Below are 26115 nucleotides of genomic sequence, written 5' to 3' on the forward strand. Positions count from 1 at the left end.
CCACTTCTTCAGTACCCCACCGTACTAATCCTCCCTGTGTTCCTTGGGGTGACTCCCTTGAGGAGCGGATTACCCCTCAGTATCCTCTGTGTTCAGTACCCGCTATATCCATCCTCCCTGCCCTTTCCTGGGGTGAACCCTTGAGTGGATTACCCCGCAGCATTTACCTTAGGTCAGTATCTCTACCGTACTCAGGACGCACCGTACCCATTCTCTCTGTGCTCCTCAGCGTGACGCCCCTGATGAGTGGATTACTTTGCCGCAGCATACCGTACTCAGTACCTATAGACTCAGGATCCCTCCATACTCAGCACCCTCGGTACCCATCCTCTCTGTGAGCTCTTTGGGGTGACACCCTTGATGAGTAGAATACCCTGCGGTACCCTACCGTGCACGGTACGCCACCATACTCCTCTTTCTTCCAGGGGTTTGATAGCTCATGTTGAGATGAAGTGCATTTCCTCGAGGAACACACTAGTGTACCTTTTCCCTTTTACCTGATGTCGGTGTAAGTTGGGTACGGAGACTTACTAGAAAACCGGTGGCGAGAGACGAGTAGATAAGAAACTGCTTTCTCTGCTTTTCGCCCAGAACAGATGACTCAGGCCTGAGGTGTGAACTCTGTCCTGGGGTTTCTCTGCGCCTTGTTCTGCAGTCCTGCGCCTTGAAGCAGGGACTAGAGGCCCACTTCCAGGTACACTGCTCTGAGCACCTTTAGGATGAATCACCTGGGATGAAGCCTTGTTTGCACTGTGTCAGGACGTGCAGCAGTCCAACCGCACAGATTTTTGTGCAAGACCTGCGCGGTATGAAAGTATATAATACTATTCTAGCTTTGCATATTAGCTGAGGACTAGCTCTTGAAAGTTGGAGAAATATCAGAGTATCCTGATTATATTTTTGAGAGCAGTTTCCAAGTTTCGAGTATTTTTTTTTTCCTTAACAGCTTTATTGAGATACAATTCATGTATCATACAATTCACTCTTTCAAGTATGCAGTTCAGTGGTTTGTAGTATATTTACAGTATGCAACCATCACCAAATTTCAGCACGCGAGATCCGGGATCCAGCCCCGCGCCCCCTGCAGTGGAAGCACAGAGTCTTAACCACTGGACTGCTGGGGAAGTCCCAAAATTCAGTTACTTTTAAAGACTAACTTTAATTTCAGAAATATGAATTTCTTTTGATTTCATTTAAATTTGAATGCACAGTTTATTAAATGTGAAATATTTACCGTGTTTATTACCTGTATATCTTGCATATACATCTATGTGTTTCACATCTGCTTTTAATCAGTCTTACTCCTCACTGCCCCATTTGACGGAAGTACTGTATCGTCTCCATTAAAATTTTAGGTCGTTTTATTTTGGGATAATTGTACAATTATTGAGAAATTTATTTTAGAATGGTATAATTTTGAGAAATTGTACATGCAAATGTATTATATGCAGTTATAACAGATGGTACAGAGAGGTCTCAGTGTCCCTTTACCCACTTTTCTCAAATGATAACATTTTACAAAAACTACAGTATTATATCTCAACCAGGTATTGACATTGATAACAGTCAAAATGGAGAACATTTCTATCACCACAAGCATCCCTCCTGCTACCTTTTTATGGCCATACCCACTTCCATCCTGCTTCCAATTCCTTAGCTTCTGGCAACCACTAATCTGTTTTCCATTTCTGTAATTTTGGCGTGTCAGGAGTGTTACATAAGGAGACTCATACAGTAAGTAACCTTTTGGGGTTGGCTTTTTTAATTTAAGTGTAATTCTCTGAAAATGCATGCAGGGTGTTGTCTATGTCAGCATTTTGTTCCTTTTTATGCGTCCAGGCTATTGATGTACCACAGTTGGTTTAACTCTCCAACCATTGAAGGACGTCTGGATTGTTTCTGTTCTTCGGCTATTAAGCTGTTATAAACATTTATATACAGGTTTTTATGTACGCATAAGTTTTCCTTTCTCTGAGGTAAATGTCCAGGAGTGTAATCACTAGGTCATATGGTGGTTGCATGTTTAGTTTTTTTTTTTTTTTAGAAATAGACAAACTGTTTTCCAGAGTGACTACCATTTTATATTCCCACCAGTAATGTATTTGTGACCCAGTTTCTCCATATTCTTGCCAGCGTTTGGTGATGTTACCATTTTCTAAAGTTTTAGCCATTCTAATAGATGTGTAGTGATTGTGGTTTTAATTTGCATTTCCCTGATGTCTAGTGATATTGAATGTCTTTTCATGTGTTTATTTGCCATGGGTATATCTTCTTCAGTGAAAAACTTCTTCATATCTTTTGCCCATTTTGTAATTGGATCATTTGCCTTTTTTAATGTTTCATTTTGAGAATTTCTTACACATTTTAGTCCTCTCCTGGATATGTGGTTTGCAGATATTTTCTCTAGTCTGTAGCTTGTCTTTTCATCATCTTAACAGTATCTTTTGCAGAGCAAAAGCTTTTAATTTTGATCAAGTCCTGTTTATGAATTTTGTCTTTTATGTGTTGTGCTTTTAGCGTCAAGTTATGAACTCTGCCTGGCTCTAGTTCCTCTTACATACTTTTCTAAAAGTTTTATAGTTTTGTGTTGTACATTTAAATCTATAATCCATTTTGAGTTGATTTCTATATAAGGTGTGAAGTCTAGTTCGAGTGGTTTCTTTTCTTTTCCTTTCATTCTTTCTTTTTTTTTTTTTCCCTCCCCATATGTATCCAACCAGCAGCATTTGTTGAAAAGACTGTTCTTTCTCCGTTGAATTGCTTTTGCTCTTTTGTCAAAAATCAGTTGGTTGTGCTTGTATGGGTCTGTTCTAGAGTTCTCTGTTCTGTTCCATTGGTCTTTTTGTCTATTTCACCATCAGTACCACAAGTCTTGATTATTGCAGCTACATAATAACTCTTGAAATTAAGTAGATTGGTTCTTCCCACTTCATTATCCTTTTTCAAAATTGCTTCAGCTGATCTAATTCCTTCGCCTTCCCATATAAATTTTAGCATAATCTTGCCTATATCTATAAAAATTCTTGCTGGGATTTAGATAGGAATTGTGTTAAAGTTGTTTATCAATTTGGAGATAACTTCTTTACTATGTTCAATCTTCCAATCCTTAAACAAGGTATGTCTATTTATTTAGGTTTTTTCTTTCTTCATCAGTGTTTTCTAGTTTCTAGCATACAAGTCCTGCACACGTTTTGTTAGACTTATACTATTTCCTTTAAAAAAATTTTTGTTTTCATGTGTCTGTTGATAGTTTGTAGAAATACAGTTTTTTTTGGTATATTTATCTTGTATCCTGTGACCCTGCTGAATTCACTTATTAGTTCTATAAGTGTTTTTGTAGATGCCTTGAGATTTTGTCATAGATAATCATGTCATCTGCAAATAGTAGTAGTTTTATGTTTTACTCTCTGATACATATGCTTTTTAGTTCCTTTTCTTGCCTTATTTCTCTGGCTGCAACTCTCAGTGCTACACTGAGTAGTAGGGATAAGAGTGGACATCCTTACATTGCTCCCAGTTTTAAAAAGATGCGTTCAGTCTTTCACCATTAAGTATGTGTTTGCTGTAGACTTTTGTGGATGCTTTATATTAAGTTAAAGTTCCCCTTTATTCCTACTTTTATGAGAGTTTTTATCATGGGTGTTGAATTTTATCAAGTGCTTATCTGCATTTATTGATATGAGCATGTGATTTTTCTTCTCTAGCCTGTCAGTATGGTAGATTACATTGTTTTTTGAATATTGAACTAGCTTACATCCCTGGAAAAAACCCCGTTAGGTCATGGTGTATAATTGCATGTATATATTGCTTAATTCTATTCGCTATATTTTGTCAAGGTTATTTATATGCATCTGTATTCATGAGGAATATGAGTTTAAAGCTTTTTTTTTCCTTTTTCTTTTTTCTATCTTTGTTTGGATTTCATTTCAGGGACATACTAGCTTCATGAAATGAATTGGTAAGTTCTCCTCCTTGTATTTTCTGGAAGAGATTGTGTAGGTTTGGAGTTAATTAATCTTTAAACATTTGATAGGATTCTGTAGTGAAACCATCAGGGCCTGGAAATAACGTTTTCTTTTTTTTTCTTTCTGCACTGCGTGGCTTGCAGGATCTTAGTTTCCCAACCAGGGATCGAACCCGTGCCCCCTGCAGTGGAAGTGCAGAGTCCTAACCACTGGACTGCCAGGGAATTCCCTGGAAATTACTTTTCCAGGAGCTTTTAAATTACATGTGAAATTTCTTTAATAGTTATTTCAAATTGGGTGAGTTGTGGTAGTTTGTACTTTCGTTGAGTTTCTCTGTATCCTTGCTGACCTCGTGTCTAGCTTTTCCATCTCTTGTTGAAAGGGGGGTTGAAGTTTCCAACTATAATTGTAGGTTTGTCTTTTTCTCCTTTCTCTTTTATTGGTTTGATTCACATATTTTGCAATTATGTTGTTTGGTGCGTACACATTTAGAATTGCTATATCCTGTTAGTGGATTAACCGTTTGTCATTAATATCTCTGTGTCTGGTAATTTTCTTTGCTCTGATGTCTACTTTATCTGATAATAATATAGTCCTTCTCCTTTCCTTTGATTAATGTTTTCATGGTATATAATTTTTCATCCTTTCACTTCCAACCTTCCTGTATTGTTACATTTGAAGTTTCTTCTATTATTGGATCCTGTTGTTTTATCCGTTCTGCCAATCTCTGTTTTCTAATTGGTGTATTTAGGTCATTTACATAACATATCAAGTAATTATTGATATGTTAGGACTTAAGTCTGCCCTTTTATCCTTTATTTCCTTTTTCGTTTTTTGTTCTTCTGCTTTCTTTATCTTGACTTCTTGTGGGTTACTTGAACATATTTTTAAATTCTGCTTTTATTTATATGTAGTGTTTTTGAGTATATCTGTTTGTGTAGCTTTTGTAATGGTTGTCTAGGCATTATATATACATAGTTTATCACAGTATACTGGTGTCATCATCTTATCAGTTTGAAGTATAGAAACCATATCTCTGTTTACATCACTTTATCCTACTCCACTTAAAATTGTCTTTTAACACATTTTTGACTGGAGACGTATTATGGCCACAAGGCGTTAGTTTCTGCAAAAATCCCCCAGTCAGTAATGTGTTAAATATTTCCTTTACAGACATATCATTAGAACCACATCAGATGTGTTGAAATTTTTGCTTCATCAATCACACATCATTTAGAAGATTTCTAGAGGAAAAGGAAATTATATTTACCCATACATTGTCTTTCTGTTGTTCTTTCTTTTCTTCATGATGTTGCAAGATTCCTTTTATCATTTACTTTCTGTTTACAGGATTTCCTTAAGCCATTCATTTTGGGTAGGTCTTCTGGCAGCAGATTTTTTTAGTTTTTCTTCATCTAAGAAGATCTTTATTCCCCTTTTGTTCCTGAAGGATACTTTTTCTGGATATAAGATTCTGGATTAACAGTTATTTTCCTTCAACACTTGAAAAGTGTTATGCCACTTTCTCCTGGCCTCCATAGTTTCTGGTGAGAAATATGCTATTCAAGTTGTTTGTAGTTTTCAAAAGCTTGTGATGGGTCTTGGAGTGGATTTCTTTGGGTTTATTTTGTTTGGGGTTCTCTCAGCTTCTTGAATCTATGGGTTTATGTCTTTTTGCCAAATTTGGGAAGTTTTCAGCCATTATTTGTTTGAATACGTTTTCAGCCCCTTCCTCTTTCTGCTCCTCCTGAGGTTCTGATGACATTTTATATTCAGCATTAGGTCTTTTGTTATAGTCCCACGTGTTCCTGAGGTCCTGTTCTTTTTTTTCCCCCAGTCTGTTTTCTCCGTTCAGATTGCGAAATTCCTTTCGTTCATGTTTGTCCATGTTCATGTTCACTGTTTCTTCTTTCTTCAGTTTAACCTATCCATCAAATTTTTTATTCTGGTTATTGTAATTTTCAGTTCTGAAATTTCCATTTGGTTCTTCTTTATATCTTCTTTTTCTTTACTGAGGCTTTCTACTTTCATTTGTTTCAAGTATGTTTCTAGTTGCTTGTGGAAGCATTTTGATGCTGGCTCTTTGAAAATCTTTGCCAGATAATTCTAACATCTGTGTCATCTTGGTGTTGGTGAGCTTCCTCTGACACTGCTGGGGGGGTAGGAGGTGCTGCCTGGTTATAGAGGTAGAGGCTCCTCACCTGGCCTCCTTGGTATCTGTGGGTAGGGACTCCTTGTTACTGCTGTGTGGGTGTAATTTCCCAATTACACCTTTGGGATTCCACCCTGCCTGGGAAGGGAGAGGTGCTGCCCTGTTACTGCTGGGCGAGAGTAGAATCCAGGCTCCCTCCTAGATTGTTGGGGTGGGGAGGGTGGCTCATTGTCACCTGGTGGGGATGGAAGTCCCTGATCTCCTCTGACACTACCAGGTGGAGTGGGAGTGGGCCACAGTGTTTCTGTGGGGTTGGTTGCAGTAGAGTTGTTATTGTCTAAAAGTATTCTGTCCTGCTAGGCTGCCCCATTCCTGGTCCTTTGGCCAGAGAGGGCAGGCTTTTACTGCAGCTTTTTTTTTGGTCTACATTAGTTGGTATTTCTGGGTTGCCAGCTTCTTCAGCATCTAGCCTGGAATATATGAGGCAAAAGGAAAACCGAGAACTCAGTGCTCAGTCTTTTGGGGCCCCGAGGCCCCTTCCCAGTCTGTCTCCTCTCCACCTTTCAGAGTCTTATGTTTTGTTTTGTGTTAAATGAAGCATCTCATGTTTTTAGCTGCATTTAGTGGGAAACAGAAGTCCTGTATGTGCTTTTTAAATTTTTAATAAATATTGACAAGTGTCCTTGCTTTCCATAAAAATTTAATAATTTCTACTTTAACCAACACCTTTAAAAAGTGCCTATTTACCTATACCATACACCACTGCATTCAGGGCACCTTTGGAAACACAGTGCCGGTCTGGGCAGGATGGATCAGTCTTCAGACCCATGCACTGAAGCTTGTTTGGGGTTCCCACTTCAGAGGTGGAAGTCCCCCCCAGCAATCTGGTCAGCTACCCACTCCAAATTTACTTCTGTTTAGTTTTACTTCGGGAACTTCAGCTTTTTAAGACATACCATTAGTTGTGGGGTGGGGTTTTTTTTTTTCTTCTGGTAGATTATAGTTCTTTAGTCATAAAAATACCTAAAAAAAATAAATTTATTTATTTTTGGCTGTGTTGGCTCTTCATTGCTGTGCGCGGGCTTTCTCTAGTTGCAGTGAGCGGGGGCTACTCTTCGTTGCGATGCGCGGGCTTCTCATTGCAGTGGCTTCTCTTGTTGCGGAGCACGGGCTCTAGGTGCGCGGGCTTCAGGAGTTGTGGCACGCAGCTTCAGTAGTTGTGGCTCACAGGCTCTAGAGAGCAGGCTCAGTAGTTGTGGCGCATGGGCTTAGTTGCTACGCGGCATGTGGGATCTTCCCAGACGAGGGCTGGAACCCGTGTCCCCTGCATTGGCAGGCAGATTCTTAACCACTGCGCCACCAGGGAAGTCCCATAAAAGTACTTCTAAAGTGTGCAAAGTTCTTTCATGTTTGTATCATAATTACAAAAAACATTGAGGGAACAGAAGTGATTGCATCCTTCACTTTATGGCAAAGGAAACGAACACAGATCAAGTGATACATTTAAGGCTCACACAGCAAGGAAGAGTCACTCTGCCTGTTTGCCCTGAAGGCTCAACCACTGTTTCTGTGTAATAACGGCAAAGTACCTTTGTAGTTTAAAAGTACTCTGCACTACCTCTCAATCCCTCAGTTTATGTTTGATGAGGCATCACAAGTGAAAGACGTTGCATTCTCTTGAGATTCTCAGCCAGTAAAAGAAAATTGGTACTTGTGCTCTCCCTGTACATAATGTCTTTGTATCACTGCTAGAACTAGAATAATGGATTAACAGCGATAGGTATGTAGCAAGCATTGTTTTCTTGATTCATCATGAAAATCTTAATGAGTCCAAAACCAAAAGACAACAAAAAACAAAAAGTCTCTCAAGGTAAGTTTTTTTAAAATGGTTCTTAGGCAACACACAATGGTAACAATCATTTAATGATGCATGTGCTTTTCCCTAAAAGACTCATGTCCTGAGAAATGCCCAGGCTGTTTTTGCCTCTTTAATTACTCCTCTGCTAGCCAGCATGAGGGTGGTAGACGTCAGGAGTCAGTTTATCTCCTCATCCTGTGAATGGGGAGGTGGCCTTGGGTAAGGTGTGTGCTGCCTGACTGGGGAATGTCCAGGCACAGATAAACTGTTTTATTTTCCTAAGGGCAGAGCACTGAACCCTTAAAAACAAATTTTGCTTTGGTTTTTGGGGTTTTTTTAATGTTATTTTTCTCAAATGTATAGATTTATACTTGCATCTTGAAATTAATGGGTTACAGATAGTGTCACTTTGTGTACTTTATTGATAGGGATAGGCTCGTTTATGTTTCTTCTTAGACTTTTTTAAAAACAACTTTATTGAGGGGCTTCCCTGGTGGTCCAGTGGTTGGGACTCCATGCTTCCACTGCAAAGGGGCACGGGTTCGATCCCTGGTTGGGGAACTAGGATCCCGCATGCCGTGTGGTGTGGCAAAAAAAATAAAGTTTAGGTTTGGGCAAATCTGTTCACAAACATTTAAAAACAAAAAACTTTATTGAGGTATAATTCATATACCATACAATTCACCCATTTAAATTGTACAATTTAACATTTTACAGTATATCGTAAGGTTGTGAAACCATCAGCATTATCTATCAATAGTTTTAGAACATTTTCATTCCCGGCCCCCCCCAAACAAAAAATAAAACCCATACCCATTAGTTGTTATGTCTTATCCTTGCTACCCCCAGTCTTGGGCTTTCTGTCTGTATCAATTTGCCTCTTTTGAACATCTTCACATAAATGAAGTCATACAACATGTGTTTTTTGTGTGTGAATGACTCTTTTCACTTAAAAGTTTCAAAGTTCATCTGTGTTGCAAGAGATATCAACATTTCATTCCTTTACATTGCCTAATACTATTACATGGTATGGCTATACCACACTCTGTATACCCATTGATCAGTTGATGGACATTTGAGTTGTTTCCACTTTTGGGCTCGTATAATGCTGCAGTGAACATCCGTGTGGACGTATGTTTTTGTTTTTCTTGGTTGTATACCTAGGAGTGGAGTTGCTGAGTCATATGGTAATTCTATGTTTAACTTTTTGAGGAACTGCCAAACTGTTTTCCAAAGTGACTGCACCAGCTTACATTCCCACCAGAATTGTATGAGGGTTCTAAATTCTTCATGTTCTCTCCAACACTTGCTTGTGTTGATTGTATCTAATCTAGTGGGCATGAAGTGGTATCTTGTGGTTTTGATTTGCATTTTTTTCCCTAATGACTAATGATGTTGAGTATCTTTTAATGTGCTTATTGGTCATTTGTGTGTCTTCTTTGGAAAAATGTCTGTTCGTATCCTTTGGCAATTTTTAAAAAATTAATCAATTTATTTATTTGGCTGCGTCGGGTCCTAGTTGTGGCACGAGGGCTCCTGGTTGTGCTGCATGCGGGGTCTTCCCTGTGGCATGCAGGATCTTTAGTTGTGGCACGCAAACTCTTAGTTGCGTCATGTGGGGTCTAGTTCCCTGACCAGGGATCGAACCTGGGCCCCCCTGCATTGGGAGCATGGAGTCTTAACCACTGCGCCACCAGGGAAGTCACTTTTGGCAGTTTTTTGATTGGGTTATTTTTATTTTCATTATTGAGTTGTAAGAGTTCTTATCAGCTCTATGATTTGCAAATATTCCTTTTACTCTTAGACTGTCTTCTCTTTTTTGATGTTGTCCTTTGAAGCACGAAAGTTTTTATTTTGTTGAAGTCCAGTTTGTCTATTTTTTTTGTTGTTTGTCCTTCTGGTGTCCTAAGACACGTTGTTTGTCTCAAGGCTATGAAGATTTATTCCATTTTAACTTGGAAGTTATAAAACTTCTAAGAGTCTTACAGTTTTAGCTCTTACATTTAGGTCTTTGATCCATTTTCAGTTAATTTTGTATATGGTGTGAGACAGGGGTCCAAACTTCATTTTTTCACATGTGGATCTCCAGTTGCCCCAGCACTGTCTGTTGAAAAGACTATTCTTTCCCCATTGAGAATTTTTGGCCCCCTTGTCAAGTAGAAATATTGTTCTAAACCACAAGTCAGAACACTTGGACTTCTTGGACAACCCGAAGCTTTCATGAAAGTGTTTGAACAATCCAGTGTTTCTACCAAAAATGGTGCACTATTCGTAATGTTGACTCTGGAATTGGAAGGATGGAATCTGACCCTACCAGAATCTGAAATGTATATATACCTGCTGTCTGCTCTGTGGGTCCATAAGATCGTGGATAGAGAACAGCTGTTCCTGGTCTTCCCAGGGTGGAGGCCGGGGATGTTGAGCCATCTGCTGAAGGGCAGGTTTTCCGATGAGTCATCTTAAGGGAAGTTTGAAAATTGCTAGTAACAGTGCTCAGCAGCACTGAGCTATTTGTCAGATTCCGTGACTGTAGATAGCTAGGTAACGTGGTTTGTTTATAGTATCATATTGGAAGGACTGCATTGGGAAGAACACATGAAACGAGCAGTTTTGTGCTTGTCAGTGTGGTGCCTGTTAATTGGGTATCGCAGCAACTGAATAATGACAGTTAATGGTGGTGATGATACTAATGGAGGTGATGATACTGCTGTGTTCTAGGAGAAAACCCCAGCTCAGGGGCCATCGAGTGTTTCAAGCTGCCTAGATAATAATGACATTGGAGGAAAAAAATGAGTGTTTTCCTTTGGATCTGAATGTTTAAAAAAATTAACGTGGAAAGCAGCAGTAGTAGTATTTTTGCCATCAGTGTCTTTCTTTGTCTGCCTGTGAGAGAAAATGGGAGTATAGTTGGAGGTAGGAAGAACTACTGAAGTTACTTAAGGTTAAAAAGAAAAGGAGTTAAGATTGCATTCTATAGCAAAATATAGGCTTGTTCATCTTTAAATTTTAAGGAGGAAGTTTTTGTTTGTTGTTCAGTTTGTTTTTAAAGTACCTGTTCTGCTTTTCCCTTTTGCTGACCTGTCTTTTCTGAGCAGGAGAACAGGCCAGAGACTCTGTCAGTGTCCTTTATGCGTATTCTGATCATATTTGGCTTAAGAGGAAGGGTTCGTATAAACTGTGTAGAGGATAGTTTATGTAACATTTATTTCTGGGTAATTCTCAGCATGTCTCAGAGCTTGGATTTCCTTCAGGCAGGAGTGGAGGTGGGGTGTAATTCCAACTTGACAGCCCCGGCACTTGCTTTAAGGCAGATTTAAGGGCAACCATGTGTTAGGCCAGCAGGCACTGTATCTCAGGGCAGAGGGCTGTGGTGAGCCTCGTCCCTGCCCTGGGGCTCCCTTCCCCTCCCACAGCCTCTTTCGCTTTGACTGGAAGGTGCCGGGATCTTTATGGGGAGAGGAACTGCACAGTGTCCTTATCCCTTCCTGACTGGGTCCCTTCCCGGAGGCATCTGGATTCTGACTCGTGCTTGGAAGTGGTTCAAGACCCCTCTGGGGACAGTCTAAACTCTTTCATGATCTGGTGGGTGCATCAGCTGCTTTTGTAAAATGGCTGGCGTATATAGAGTTACATACTAGATTTAGTAAAATTACAATCCTCAAACTCAAGGTCTATTCAACCTTGGGGGAAAGTTAAACTCAGAAAGGTGACCTGTAAAACAGAAGAGCTAGCGCCTGCCTTCTAGGGAGTTGGTGGGGTTCGTGAAGAATCCTAACATGTCAAGTTGATGACCACAGAGCGCCCCAAGGTAGGTAGACACTTGTGTAGTCACTGCTGCCCGTGCTTCCTCCCACAGAGCCCGCTCCCAGTCCCAGGAAACGGGGCTCAGGACCCCTGGCTGTCCAGCCAGTCCACCTCTCCTGCCAGACAAGACGATTCTTCCTCTTCCCCTGTGTTCTGCTCGCCTTTCCACCTCTCTGTCTTTCCTCCTCCTGATTCTTATATTTAGAATGCCTGCCGTTCTGCCTCTCCAGAGCAAAATCCTCCCTGTGTTCCGCCCCTTCCCCAAGCTTTCCCAGCCGCCGGAAAGGAACACCTGGGAGTAGCGGCTTCTCCCATGGAGTTGTGTTGGCATTTTCTGTGCCTCTCAAGCGCTCAGTGCTGTCGCTGTAATTTTTAATTAAAAAAATTTTTTTTCTGCTGCTCAAAGATAAATTATTTGAGGGTGAGCAAAATATTTTTCCAATGTCTCCGTGTTCTCCAGAATACCGTGAGTCCAGCGGGTACTCGGTAGTCTCCGAATAGATTAGAAAGTATCTTTCTCATTTTACAATTATATTAATCTAATCATTCATTAATCTTTGTTGCCTTTGCCTATAATTGTTTTATACAACGTATAAACTTACAGGGCGTCACATATTTATCATGATATATCGTATCCCTCAAACTAGATTGAAACTTGCAGGGGAAGACCATACCTCTACAGCTGTGTTCTCTCCTCCCCATGTGGAGCACAGGCCCTGTACATAGGAGGTTGGTCAGTTTGACTACCTCATGCTGTGTCGTGCTCTCTGAAGCAGGGCACGCGGCCACAAATGCATTTACAGGGTCTTTCTCCTCCAGCCACAGTCTGCGAGGTTTTCCCCCAGTAGCCTTGGCTGCTACAATGCTCTTTCTAACTTTTCTTTCTTTTTTTGGTGCAGACGGTCGTGAGAGACTTCAGGACAAGAATGTTTCACTTAAGGACTTGTGCTGCTAAGTTGAGGCCGTTGACGGCTTCCCAGACTGTGAAGACATTTTCACAAAACAGACCAGCAGCAGCTAGGACGTTTGGGCAGGTCCGGTGCTATACTGCCCCCGTTGCTGCGGAGCCCTTCCTCAGCGGGACTAGTTCGAACTATGTGGAGGAAATGTACTATGCTTGGTTGGAAAACCCCAAAAGTGTACACAAGGTAAGGCTCAGAGGAGCAGGTGTCTTCGTGTGTTTGGAGTCTTGGCCGATGGTGGCTGGCCATCCAGGTAAGTGCATGTGTTCTGAGGACTGTCAAGAAGGAAGGCAGGCAGGTGGCTGGAAGCCCCACCGACCCGAGTTCTCTGCGTCAGCCCAGCTCGGCCATCACACCAGGCCCAACTGGAACCGCCTTCTCTGGAGGGGCGTGTCCCTCTCTCCGTGTGCGGCGCGCTCAAGGCCTTGCTCCCTGGAACAGCCAACGTGTTAACCCGGCAAGGATGTAGAGGGCACTTGCACCACTCCCAGGCTCTCACCAAGGCTGCTGCAGGATGGTGATGCTGCAGAAAGGAAGCCCACGGAAGGAGAGGCCCCGCAGGAAGCTCCTCTGTCCCGCTGTCCTCGGAACACCTGAAAACCATTTCATGTGATTTCTGTATAAATGACATTTTAGATCAGTATGTTCACGTTTTTCTCTTGTATTTGAAAGTAAATTCTGTGAAGACTTCCTTCTAATTTCTCTGTGTTAACCAGTGAGGCTCTTCCTTAGAGCCTCTCTCTTCACACGTTTACTTGATACAGAGCGTGCCTAGTGGGAGAACTTCTTCACAGCATTTTGGCCAGTGATATTTATGGGTTTTGATGACTGTTTCTTGGTTTTCAGGTCAGGCAGCTGGCCCAGCAGAAGCTGGAGGGTAGATCCCCAAGTTGCTCAGACTCCTTGTGCCCCATTGCGGGGTGTGTGAAGGAGACAGTATGTGTGAGGTGCTCAGGGTCTGCGCAGAGAAAGTGCCCACCGGAGGCTGGCTGTTGTCACTGTTGATCTGGCTCTTTCCTTGTGAATTTTGGGGACTTGCTATCTAAAGGCAGCCTGCTTCCATTGGGCCCTTGAGTGTAAGCTTTACCCTTTTACCCTGAAGCACTAGTGACATTTAGATTGGGTACGTTTGACTGCGGGAGCCACCAGTCCCGTTTCATCAGGAATGCCACCTCTTGGTCTGAACCTCCTTGCCCAGCAACGTTTCCATGGCAACCTGGAAGCTGCATTGCTCCATGAGCAAGATGAGACCTGGTTTCCTATGGGAGGAGATCTGCGGTATGTTTCCCAAGACTGTAGACAAATGCACTGCCCGGAAAGAAGTGCCTCTGCCTGTGATGTCAGATATTAGCGGTTTCTGAAGACAGTTACTACAAGGTTATCTCTCAAATAAACTTAGCCCAGAGGTTTCAGAATCAGACTTTCATCTTGTGTCCAGGCTGTCCCTTGCCTTCCTTTTCTCAGACGTAACCTCTATATTTGGTTTTAGGGAGAATAGCACATGAGTGAGCTATTGCAAGTTAACAGGGATCTAGGTTGGGGAACGTCCGTGTGTGAATGCCTGGTGTCACGGGAATGGGTTGCAGTGGTGAAGCACACTGTGGCTTTGTGGTGCAGAGCTCTGGAAAGTGAGGCTGAAAGCATCACAGTGGCTGTTACCATTATTAGTATTTGTATTAATATCGTTATCATTATTGCTTTAAAAAAATTGTTTAGGGCTTCCCTGGTGGCGCAGTGGTTGAGAGTCCACCTGCCGATGCAGGGGACACGGGTTCGTGCCCCAGTCTGGGAAGATCCCACATGCCGCAGAGCGGCTAGGCCCGTGAGCCATGGCCGCGGGGCCTGTGCTCCACAACGGGAGAGGCAACAGCAGTGAGAGGCCCGTGTACCACAAAAAAACAACAACAACCAAAAAAATTGTTTAAAAGACTTATTCTGTAGAGCAGTTTTAGGTTTATAGCAAAATTGAGGGGAAGGTACAGAGATTTGCCATGTACCCCCTGCCCCCACATGCAGTCTCCCCGCCATCAACATCCCCCACCAGAGTTACAACATTTGTTATAATTGATGAACCTACACTGACGTGTCATCATCACCCAAAGCCCACAGTCTACATTAGGGTTCACTCTTGGTGGTGTGCGTTCTGTGGTTTTGGACAAATACATAATGCCATGTATCACCATTATAGTATCATAGAGAGTATTTTCACTGCCCTAAAAATGCTCTGTGCTCCACCTATTCTTGAAAAGGATTTTTATCACATGGTGTCGAGGAAGGTAACACTTGGGGGTTCTCAGGCTGCGTGGGAGGGTCACCGTGTCCATCTGTCCCAGGGATGAGGACAGCACAGTGAGAGGACTACTGACAGGCACAGATAGATGCAGCCTGCTGAGGAAGAATGCAGAGTGAGGATTGGGTCCTTGGGCTCCGCAGGTCAGAGCAAGCACCTCTTTAGCACCTCTTTGAGAGATTCTGCGGGGGATATGGGTAAAGGATCTCAAAAAAGGACTTTTCAGTTTAATAAGAGAATACATGCAGGTTGACGTCTTTGGGCCAGATTTTATGTGCTGGTTTCTGTTGTCAGTATTCTCCAGGGGACACAGTGTCTCCTTGAGGGAGAGGGACAGGATGGTGTAAATCAGTGGACATTTACAATGGCAGTGTCCCTCTGCGGCCATCCCAGCAAAGTGGACTTGATCGCCTCTCCAAGTTGAATTAGGCCCAATACCTGTTGTATGCTCATTTTTTGAGGGACAGGATCCAGAGCTTTCATCAGATTTTCAAAGGCATTTGTGACCCACGGAAGGCCTTGGAAATCGTTGGTTTTATTAAGAATGCTTTGTTTGTGCTCTGTGTTAGAAAAAATAGTTTAGGGAGAGATAAAGAAAATTAGGTTTTAAGATTTAGATTGATCATCTTTCTGATCTCTCATTTCTGCATCAGATAAGGGATGTCACATTCCTTGTCCTGAGAGCTGGTTCTTTCATCATTCTCTTCCCTCCCTTTGCAGAGGGCTTATGAGGAACTGCTAGGACTGAATCTTTTTGTGTCCAGCAGAAACAGCACAGATTTAGCATCTTCCCCCCTCCCTGCCCTTCTATGCTCTGCTTTCCTATTATTTTTTAAACTTTTTATGACGTTTTCAAACATACAATAGGAGTGTCAATTACAAATTGACACCTAGCATCTACCTCTACAAGGATCAGATTATGAGCTCTGCAGCTGCTGACCTTCAACACCCCCTGAAAGGAGTTCAGGGGGTGGAGATCAGGAATGAAGCACTCTGTGCTCTGGGGAAAGCTGGGAGAACAGGTCTTCAGATAGATATCTTCAGGAGAAGATTTTATGAGCCCAATTCTGTCATCTCCCTGTATCTAGAGAAGCACTAAAATCCTTCATGGTGCTGTCTGCTCCTCGTGACTAGCAGAAACCTTCTGCAAAAAATGTGTGCTCGATTGCATGGACTCCCCCTTCACGAAAATCACAAATATACTGACCTTCCCCACCACCTCTTTAGAGCAGTTTCTCAGAGCTCTCTGAAATGCTGTCTCCCGGGCTATAGTCCTCATTTTGCCGCAAATAAAACTTAACTCACAACTCTCACGTTGTGCTTTTTTTTTCTTCCCCCAGTTGACAGGAGTGTGAAATGAACCTCCGTGAGGAGACCCATCACGCAACTTCAGTAGCTCTCTGCAGTTTGCCAGTCTTTAAAAATCTATTCCTTCCCCACTTACTTTTCTGTCATAAATGCATCTGAGTGGCTCTATCAAGGGAATGGTTTCTTCACCACACCTAACAAAATTAACAAGATACTTCTCTAATACTATAATCTCATTCTCAGTCTATATTCAGCTCCTTGTGATTATCTTAAAGCTGCCCTTTCACGTTTGACTTTATAATTTACTTTATAATTTTGTCATATCCCTATCTTTAAAGAAAAATTTTAGGGCTTCCCTGGTGACGCAGTGGTTGAGAGTCCACCTGCCGATGCAGGGGACACGGGTTCGTGCCCCGGTCCGGGAAGATCCCACATGCCGCAGAGCGGCTGGGCCCGTGAGCCACGGCCGCTGAGCCTGCGCATCCGGAGCCTGTGCTCCACAATGGGAGAGGCCACAACAGTGAGAGGCCTGCGTACCGAAAAAAAAAAAAAAAAAAAAGAAAGCTTTTATTTCTAAATGTTTAATGGTGAATGTTATGTTTGTGGTAAAGTAATCAAGCAGTTCAGGGGTGCAAGCCCCCGAGCGCTCCCCGTGCCTCTGCGCCCAGTTACCTGGGTCTGCCTTTGCACCCCGTTTCGCCGTCCCTCTGCTTTTCGTCCCTTGGCGTGGTCCTCTCCTAGACAGCCATCTCTTCCCCATCATTTTCTCCAGTTCGGCCTCTGCGCTCCAGTCGTAAACACCTTGTCAAGTGTAGCTCGCCCCTTGCCCCCCTAGGACCCGTCAGCCAGGGCCTGTTCTGTCAGCGTGCAAAGCCCTCCCTCATTAAGGTCTTGGCCATGTTGGGGACAAGTCAGATGGTGGCATCTTATTTTTGTTTATGTCTTAAAAACAGTCAAAGCCAGATTGCCCTTGTTAGTGTTTCACACAGACAGGTAATTGAGAGTTGCTGAGCCCTCACCGAGCCCATCCTGTGCAGCAGAGGCAGGTGCCTGCCCTCACCTCCACCCCCACCACAGTCACAGCGTGGTGTCAGCCCTGCGGGGAGATCCCGGGGTCGGGCCCTGTGCCCTCTCCACCCTGTGGTGCCCTTTGTGCCCCTGCTCACTGAGCTACCACGGCCGTCCTTGGTGCATCGGAGCTCACTTCCCCTGGCTGGGCCTTCTGAGTGACCCCTGCCCACTTCCTAAAAGCCTGTCTTCCTCATCTTGCTGACTGTGTCCATTTCCTCTCCTGCCTTCTGCGGCCCAGCTCCCACGTGTAGTAACAGCTCTCTGGTCCAGTGTGGTCACCACAAGAGCTCTGTGTGGCGCTCGACATGCAGATCCTAGACTCTCGGTCCCACCTCTCTGAGCTCGGCCATGCCACCCTTCTGGGCCAGGCACTTCTGCTTCTTCCTTCCATGCTCGTGAAACACAATGCTGTTATTTTCTGTAATTGAACCAGACAAGCAGAGCAGAAACAGACACACATCGTCCCCAGTATGGGGTGACACCGTTCCTTTTCATTCTGCAGCTTTGAAACTGCCTTGGCTGCACTTTAAAAACTCAGCCGCTGTTTGCCCTAGTTCTTTGCTGGCCTTGGGGAAAAGCACACACGTGGTATACTTCAGGGGCTTTCAGTGATCGAGGCTGTTAAACCTCACTTTGAAGTTCCCCCTCCATGCTCAGCTTCCTAAATCAGGATGAATCTCAACCCTGGTGACTTTTTGTGTTAAATCGACTAAACCAACAAAGAACATCTTCCCTAACTTCAGTATAGTATTTTACTCTTAAAGAATTTGTGTTTATACCGTCAGGGACATAAAATTAACACCTTTGGAAAGTGTAAGGGTCCTGAAGCAGTGCCTTCACCTTAATGTGTGTAGCGGTTCACAGCTCGCGACAGTTTTATTGGAGGACTGCATCGACTGGCTGCCAGGAGGTGCGAGTGTGCAGGGCCCGCTAGCTCGTGGGCCCGTGGGGACTTCAGTAAGCCGAGCACAGTTAGAATACAGAGTAAACCTCACCAGCTTCTGCAGGGAAGCGCCAGTTGTTCTGAGTTTTGAAGGGTAAGGAAGGGGCCTGGCCAGGGACAGGGTGGCTGTACCCAGAAGAGGCACGTGTGAAGGCAGAGGGCTACAGGGGCATGGGAAGGGTCGGGGGGCACTCAGCGAGCACTCACAGAAGCTCCTGGGAGGCTCGGCACCAGGAACCCAAGGCAGCAAAGTGAAGACCAGCAGTTTGAGCTGCGACATACGTGGAGAGGCCCCGAGATCAAGCCGAGGGGTGTTGGCTTAGTTTGTGAAATGCTGTGGGAGTGTGGACCCCTGAGCAGTTGGCAGAAAGTGAGGGTGTCAGACGCTGATGGAGAGCTAACTAAGCCTGCAGTGGCCGGAGGGCGGGCTGGGAGTAAAGGCGTGCTGCATCTTTGGGAGCGTGATTTTTTAATGCCTATCCTTTTATACTGTATTTTAAGCAAGAATCGTGGGTTTTTAAATGTCAGTGATAACTGGAGAGAGAGATCCAGAGCAACCTCAAGGGGAAGGTGGACACCAAGAGCAAGAAAGGAGCGAGTCAACCTCGGGGCCGGGGCAGCTCCTTTTTCTTTTGGTCGCACCAGGTTTTAGTTGTGGCAGGTGGACTCTTTAGTTGTGGCATGTGAACTCTTAGCTGTGGCATGCATGTGGGATCTAGTTCCCTGACCAGGGATTGAACCCCGGCCCCCTGCGATGGGATCGCAGAGTCTTATCCACTGCGCCACCAGGGAAGTCCCTGGGGCAGCTCTTGAGAAGGGCGCAGCGAGCTCTGCCTCAGCCGCCTGCCTGGCACCTCCTCTCTGGGGAAGGGAAGAAGGAGCGCATTGTCAGCCGGAGGCGTTCTTTGGGGCCTTTCCCAGAAAGGGGCTGTGGTGGTGATCACATTGTCAGTCCAGAGCCTCTAGGCCACTCACTCCCCGACTCCGCCTGTGCCAGGCCCCCGCGAGGGGTCTGAAGGTCTGCTGGGCTCTGGGCTCTGCCGTCCATGGGCAGTTTCTGAGTTTAGGGCCTTCTCTCTTAAGTGGTCCCGACTCGCAGAGCCAGAATTCTCTCTCAGCCTGAGGCTTGGCTCCGCTGGACTAGGTCCTCCAGGTGGGGCCATCCACTAGGCGCGTGGGGACCAGATGCCCACTGTGGTCCCGCACAGCCGCCCTTGAGAGTTGCAATTCTGAGTTGACAGAATGCACTGTTGGGTGCGGACCGCCAGGCAGAGGGCAAGGGCTCTCACTTCCTGAGCAATGCCAGAAAAACTGCGCATGAGAGCCGTCACAGGCGTCCTGCGTATAATATTCTCCTGCAGTAAAAGTCTGGTTTCTACGAGCGTTTGTGTAATAAACCAGCCCAAAACTTGGCAACTCGAAACACCACCAATGAAGTCTTTCTCATGGTTCCCAGCTTCCGTGCAGCTGAGGTTTGGCCCGGCTGCAGCCCCGCAAAGGACCCCCTCACATCTGGTGCTTGGTGCTTGCTATCCACCAGGCCCTGCCATCAGCCAGGGGACCAGAGAGACTCCCTCACAAGTCCTCAGTGTAGCTCCAAGAGGAGAAGAGAGGAGAGAGGAGGAGAGGCTGCAGGCCTTGGATGCCCCACCCAGAACTCACACTGCCACTCCCACCCATGGCCTTGGTCTAAGCAAGTCTCAGGCCAGCCCCCAAGGGCTCACCCCCAGTGGAGGAGCCACATGGCCACTGCAGGGGGCCTTTTGTGGACCTGGGAGGACGTGTGGCCCCTGGGCAGCCTACCACAGTCCTTTCTATAATGATCTGATGGGGCTACTTCCTTTAGGGCAGAAACCCAGGGAGTATCATTCCTCTATCAGCAGATTCCTTAGAGCAGAGCTGAGGCAGCTTTTCTTTGCTAATCTTGTGTGTTTATTGACATTTTACCTGCACGCCCATACAGAGAGAAGATAGTAGAACTTGTCTGGAGATGTTCTCTCGCCTGTGCTACACTGTGCTTTAAAAATAACAGCATCGCTCTAATCGAGCACAGTTCATTTGGCTTCTGTGGCTGAGGCATCCCCGAGCAGAATGCCCAAGTTTAACTGCTCCCAGTGTGAATAGATCTGTGGTGACAGGTCAGGCAGGCCCTGATCCTGGTGCCTCCTAGACGTGGTGGTGGGCAGTGAGCTGGGTCGGGACATGGCCCCGCCCGTCCTCAGCTGGGGACAGTTTGAGCAAGGCCCTGCCTTGGTGGTTGGAGGGGTCTGCAGCCCAGCACTATGCATGTCTTTCGAGACTGCCTAGCCCTGAAGCAGGAACCTTTTGTGCAGGTCTGTGGCAGTCCACCGCGGGTCTTCTCGCCCCCTCACCCCGGGCATCGTCTCGTCAGAACGTTTGGACAGTCCCACACGGTGTTTTCAGGAAAGGCATGGAGCCCAGCAGTTGGCACAGACAGGGCACAGCAGGAGGGTTGTAGACACTGCCCCATGCAGGCTTTTCATACACAGCACAGACATGAATCGCTCAGCTCCACGCCATAGCTGGGCTGGTGTGCACAGAAAGCTAGGCACTTAGAAAATAATTGCAGAATTTGCCAGCGCACTTTCTAAGCTGGAAGAGCCCCTGTGCAGGGTGGGTAGGGAGACGTGCAGCCTCAGAGCAGTGCCAGCTCCCTCCAGGGCACTAGGGTCCTTGAGGAGCGGCACCTCCTCAAGGACAGCTGACGCTGTCGGCCAGCGAGTCACAGGTGACCATCCTTGGCTCAGGGAGCTGTTGCCTGTCCATTTATTTGACTGAATTAGCCTGAACCCGCCAAACCCTTGTTTGGCCATGCATGTGTTTTCCTTGGTCACTTGTTCCCTTGAATTTCACGTTTGTGGCAGTTAAAAAGCATTGTCAGTATCAGAACATAATGATATGGTTGTTTGTGACAGTGCTGGCATCTGACGTCCAGACCTGGCAGTCATTAGTTTATCAACTGTGATGGCCTTTGAGCCTGGGGTTTGGTCCATTCAAGAGGTGGCCAGAGGCTGCCCCGCCTGGTCCCCCGCGTGGTGTTTACGTCAGGGTCCTTGGCAGGGCGCCCAGCAGAGGGTGGTGGTGGCTAGCAGGTGACATCATGTTCTAGACCAGGGTGCATGATGTGGGTGGGTGGGGTTTGTTCCATAGCTAAGGTGGAGACGAGACAGCAGGGCATCTGAAGGGGACTTTGCATGAGAGAAAGTGGCCTGGCCAATCCAGAACCCAGAGTCATAGAATTGAGCAGCTAGAATAAGCATTAGTAACCCTGGGGTTAAGCTTTGATCATCAGCTTCTTGAACAAATATGAGTATACCTACAGGTGCTTTTTAAGGTGTAAAAAGCTACACAAGTACAGGGCTGTCCTAAGTAAGTGCTCCCTACCTTTATAGGCAAGGAATGAGGCACAGAGAGCTGACGCGACTTCCCTGGCCCTCGCCCAGCCTGTGGGGGTCAGGACTGGGGCTCCCAACGCCCAGGAGCGGGCGGGCAGCAGGCAGGCCCACTCTGGTGGGCTCAGCCTGTGCGTGGCCCCGGTAGGTCACACGGTTGCACTGGCCTACGTATCTGACACACATCGGGGGACTTTGAGACGGGGTGGGGAAGGGCGCTTGGTAGCAGGTTTGTGACCCCTCCAAAGCCAAACCCTTCGTGAGCAAGTCTCTGTCACGACCTTCACAGTCAGGAACTTGGCCCTGACACTCTTGCGATCTGCTGACAATCAACAGGGTAAAGTCTGCTTGCCTCACTGAACCACTGACGCCCACGTCCCCTGGTTAGCACTCCCACAGCCACTGAGGTCAGTGCCTTATCTGAGATGAGGACTCTGGACGGTCCACGGTCTTACAGCTGTCACCGCACCCACTGCTGCACCTGACACCCTGCCTAGCACAGCACTTAGCACCACACCTGACACCATCCCTAGGACCACGCCAGACCGAGCACCTGGCATCCACCTCTCATCACACCTAACACTGCATCTGATACCACCCCTAGAACTACAGCTAACACCCCCCAGCACCACATTTGACATCCCAGGGAGCACAGCACCTAGCATCACACCTGATACCAGCCCTACCACTGCACCTGACATTGCATCTGACACCACACCTGTCAAGATGTTCGCTTTTGAAGGAGTCTGACCTGTCTGAACTTAACTCAGCAGGTGTGTTGAGCACTTACTATGTGCAAAGCACCGGACCCGCTTCCTTAGACGTTACAGAGAAGGGATGTGTTTGCAGCTTTGAAGAGCTCCCTCTAACTGGGGAGAAGAGGACTGGCGGCGGGCGGCAGGGAAAGCCCGTTGGGGCTGTGAGAAGCCTGGGAGGTGTATGGGGGAGCAGAGGAGCTAATGGCTTTTGAAAGCAGACTTTCATGTACTACAGTTAAATGCTTTTAGTTATCTAAAATTAAATGTAAGAATTCTGGTTTCACTTCACCCAGAATGTTATACTTATTTGTACTTGAAATCTATCGTGTTTTGGTTTAAGTCATTTCAGCAACAAGTTGATGGCCTTAAACCCATTCATGGGAGGTGGGTGGCCTGCCTACACCTCCGTTGACGGGCCAGGGCTGCTCGCCTCTATGGCACGGAGGCCGCGAAGCTCCACGTGCAGGGGGCATGTGGGACCGCACAGGCGTCCTCTTCTTGAAGTTTTCTCTTCATTTGGGAAAGGGCCCACTGACCGGTCACTTCAGCCTCGTGGTCACCTGTCCCTGCAGCGGGTCTGCAGACACTTGGTTCTGACAGCAGGGAAGCCGCTGCCGGGGAGAGAACCGGAACTGGCAGCAGGTAGACATACGGGTAAACAAAGCCTCAAGTTCAGATGTGTGCAAATGAGGGCTGCGATTATCAGAAGGGGAACCCTCTCCAGATAGTGGCAGAGCCACAGGTTGAAGATGACGCGGGTCAGTGTGTGGAGAGGGGATGAGCGCCCCAGGCAGCAGGAGTGGGGGAGGTGCAGGCTACTACCGAACGAAGGTGGAAGCCAGTTCAGGTGTGGGGAGGGGAGGGGTGAAAGAGGCATCTTGGAGAAGATGCTGGAGGGAGAGAAGCTCTGCCTCTGAAGGGCGGTGAAACCTACAAGCCAGAAAAAATGACCTTCACTTTCACAGCTTAAATCAACTTTTTTTTGAGGTCTGACTTACATGAAAATTTACCGGTTTTAAGCTGCGGTGCGAGGGTTTTGCAAAGTGTATGCCGCCAGGAACTTTCTGTCACCCACGTGTGCAAACTGATCGGATCTGGTGGAAGGGGGCTTGCTGTTTGTTGGGGTGGGCTCCTTGGGCGGGCCCTCATCTGAGTGCAGGTACCCACACCTGCCCAGAGCGTGCGGGGGAGGGCCTGCTGGAGCTGCAGGGAAGCGTGCGCAGCGGGGGTGAATTACGGGCCTGGAGGAAGCTGCATTCCTGGCATATTCTTTCCCAGTGTTTCCCAGCTCTCTGCGATACTGGTAGGAACCAGTTTTTTCTGACCGCCTCCAGCTTGAGCAGAATTTCAGTCTGTGTCGCTGTCCTCAGCCAATTGAAAATCACCTGGAGTTTTATCCCAAGCACAAAAGAAGGTCAGAGAGAGGAGGCCCGATGACTGCGATTTCCCTCCCCACCCCACTGCCACCCAGGGGCCTGGCCTGCGCCCTCTGGGTGTCAGCCCTGGAAATCCTTTGATTTTATTGTTTGCTGGCTTTGGCAAGGGTAAGCCAGCCTGAGAGACGCTGTTTATGTAAGGGTTGCTCTGTCTTACTTAACCTGATCAGTATCTCTGCCTGGTGACCACGCTGTCAGTCCTGCCTGCCTGAACCTCTCCCCAGGAGGCTGTAGTTGGCATTCCAGGTGCTTGGAACATCAGTGTGGTAACTACTCCTACCTCTGTGGCTGCCACTACTGTTCTTGTTATTCAAAGCTGATTTTTCTAAAGAGAGGTGAACTTGTGTTTTTTGCTATGCCTTTTGGCTCTGGGTCTGTCAGCAGCTGGTGCCCATCAGGGTGAGGGGTCGGCGTGCAGCCAGGGGACCCTCTCCATCCAAGGTCTTGTCGTTGGGCGACTGCCGCTGCATTTCTACACATGTGTTCATGCGTTCTGTGGGGAAGAAGACAGTGTTTAAGGCTTGAAGAAAGTTGGGATCCTGTGTGCTGCTCTCCAGAGGCTACTTGGTTTCAGGGTCATGCCCTGTCCTTCAGCCCCCCTGCAGCCCCAGGGTAAATGTCCAGAGCAGGACTTGGCGTGGACACACATAAGGGTGGGGACGCCAGTGCTAGAGCCCGCTGGGGGCAAAGCAGAAACTAGATGAGGTTTTACAAGGCAGGAATGGTGTGCTGTTGGTTCTTGCCGTGCAGGGCTGGGCTGACTCCTGCCGCATCCCCTACCCTATCAACGGGGCTCCTTTCAGTCCAGGCCCTCGGTTACTGGAGGTATGGGTGGGGGTCAGGGAGAGCCCTGGGCCAGAGCTGCTCCCAGAATGCATGGAGCTTGCATGGCCAGCTGTACGAGCTCACAGAGTCAGAAATGTTTGGGGGTGTCCAGCGTGTCTGCTCCTTAGGCCTGTGTAAGGAACCAGGTGGGTGCCGAGCTTGGGGCAGCCTTGCCTTGCCCAAGGCTGCTGATCCTGAGGCATCCTCTCCTTTCTCTCCCAAGAGTAAGTCGGTTGCTTTCTCTGGTGGGCATACTGCTTTTACCCCTGTTAGAGGACTCAGAGGGAGAGAATGGTCTTGGGGTTCCAAGCCCTGGGTGTAGAATGCCCCTGGTTGTCAGGTCACGTGATGCAAGGTGCTCTGCAGTCGGTGTTATGGCCTTTGCCAAAAGAGAACCCCAGAGCTCCCTTCTACCATCAGCTGACATGCTGAAAATTAACCAGAAAGGTAAAAACAGTAAAACCTTGAATAGTGAGATATGTTAAAACATTTAAAAATTGTTATTGAGGTAGAATTTGCATGTAAAAATTGTACAATTCTGGTTTTTAGTATATTCACCGTGTTGTACTATCATCCCTAATAGTTTGATTTTTTTTAATTAATCTTTTTGAATACAAAAGGACTGTGTTCTTATTGTAGAATGATATAAACATTCTGGAAAGCTCCCCTCAGAAACACTTGTAGTGAGAGGCCGGGCTACCTTGTGTGATGCTCCAGGCCTGTGCGCATCCCAGGGGTTTGTGACTGGCAGCAGCATGCAGCCATCTCTCGGACCGTCCAAGTCAGTACGTCTACATGTCATAAAGAGCCTGCCTGAAAAAGCCAGAAGACCTTCAGGCTTCAGGACCAGTCTCAGGGTTCCTGCCCAGACATAGATAGACCCATTCGATACCTGCCCAAGCTCCCAGACGAGCCCATCTGGACAACATCTTGGTAGCACTTAACTGGGAGGGCGAACAAAAGTCTAGTGAAGTTTCTCCTCTCCAGATTTTTCAAGAAGTCTAACCAGAGTTTATTGACAGAAGAATCTTAGAAACTGGAAAATGCATGGCAGAGAAGAAAGACAATGTTTTCATGTTTCTAAACTCTCTGAGTTTTAATATATATTTTTTGGCAATGGAATTTTATTAAGTCTTAGTTTCTCTGACCTCTAAAATTTTATTTTAAGCTTCACGTCTTTGTATGAGATAAACTATTATAGTTCACAATGTCTATGCAGATTATAAATTGAATCAGGGAATTCCCTGGCACTCCAGTGGTTAGGACTCCGAACTTCCACTGCAGGGGGCACAGTTTCGATCCCTGGTCGGGAAACTAAGATCCCACAAGC

General features: G+C 46.2%; 2 protein-coding genes across 6 annotated transcripts in view; one reads left to right on the forward strand and one right to left on the reverse strand.

Annotated features, from left to right (window-relative positions):
- The window catches only part of LOC101277389 (unconventional myosin-Ig), a 275011-nt gene that overhangs the window by 73469 nt on the left and 175427 nt on the right, over positions 1 to 26115 (reverse strand). The gene's annotated exons all lie outside the window — the stretch shown is intronic.
- Positions 1 to 26115, forward strand: part of OGDH (oxoglutarate dehydrogenase) — a 77069-nt gene that overhangs the window by 652 nt on the left and 50302 nt on the right. For 4 of the 5 annotated variants that reach the window (XM_049714663.1, XM_004282984.3, XM_049714661.1 and 1 more), the window contains exon 2: positions 12679 to 12927. In XM_049714663.1, coding sequence (XP_049570620.1) covers positions 12706 to 12927 — 222 coding nt within the window. In that variant the 5' untranslated portion in view covers positions 12679 to 12705. Of the gene's footprint in view, positions 1 to 594; positions 695 to 12678; positions 12928 to 26115 lie in introns of those variants that run through there. The other variant, XM_049714662.1, reaches the window with a different exon arrangement.

The sequence above is a fragment of the Orcinus orca genome, chromosome 9 (genome assembly GCF_937001465.1).
Source record: "Orcinus orca chromosome 9, mOrcOrc1.1, whole genome shotgun sequence".
Taxonomy (NCBI): Eukaryota; Metazoa; Chordata; class Mammalia; order Artiodactyla; family Delphinidae; genus Orcinus; species Orcinus orca.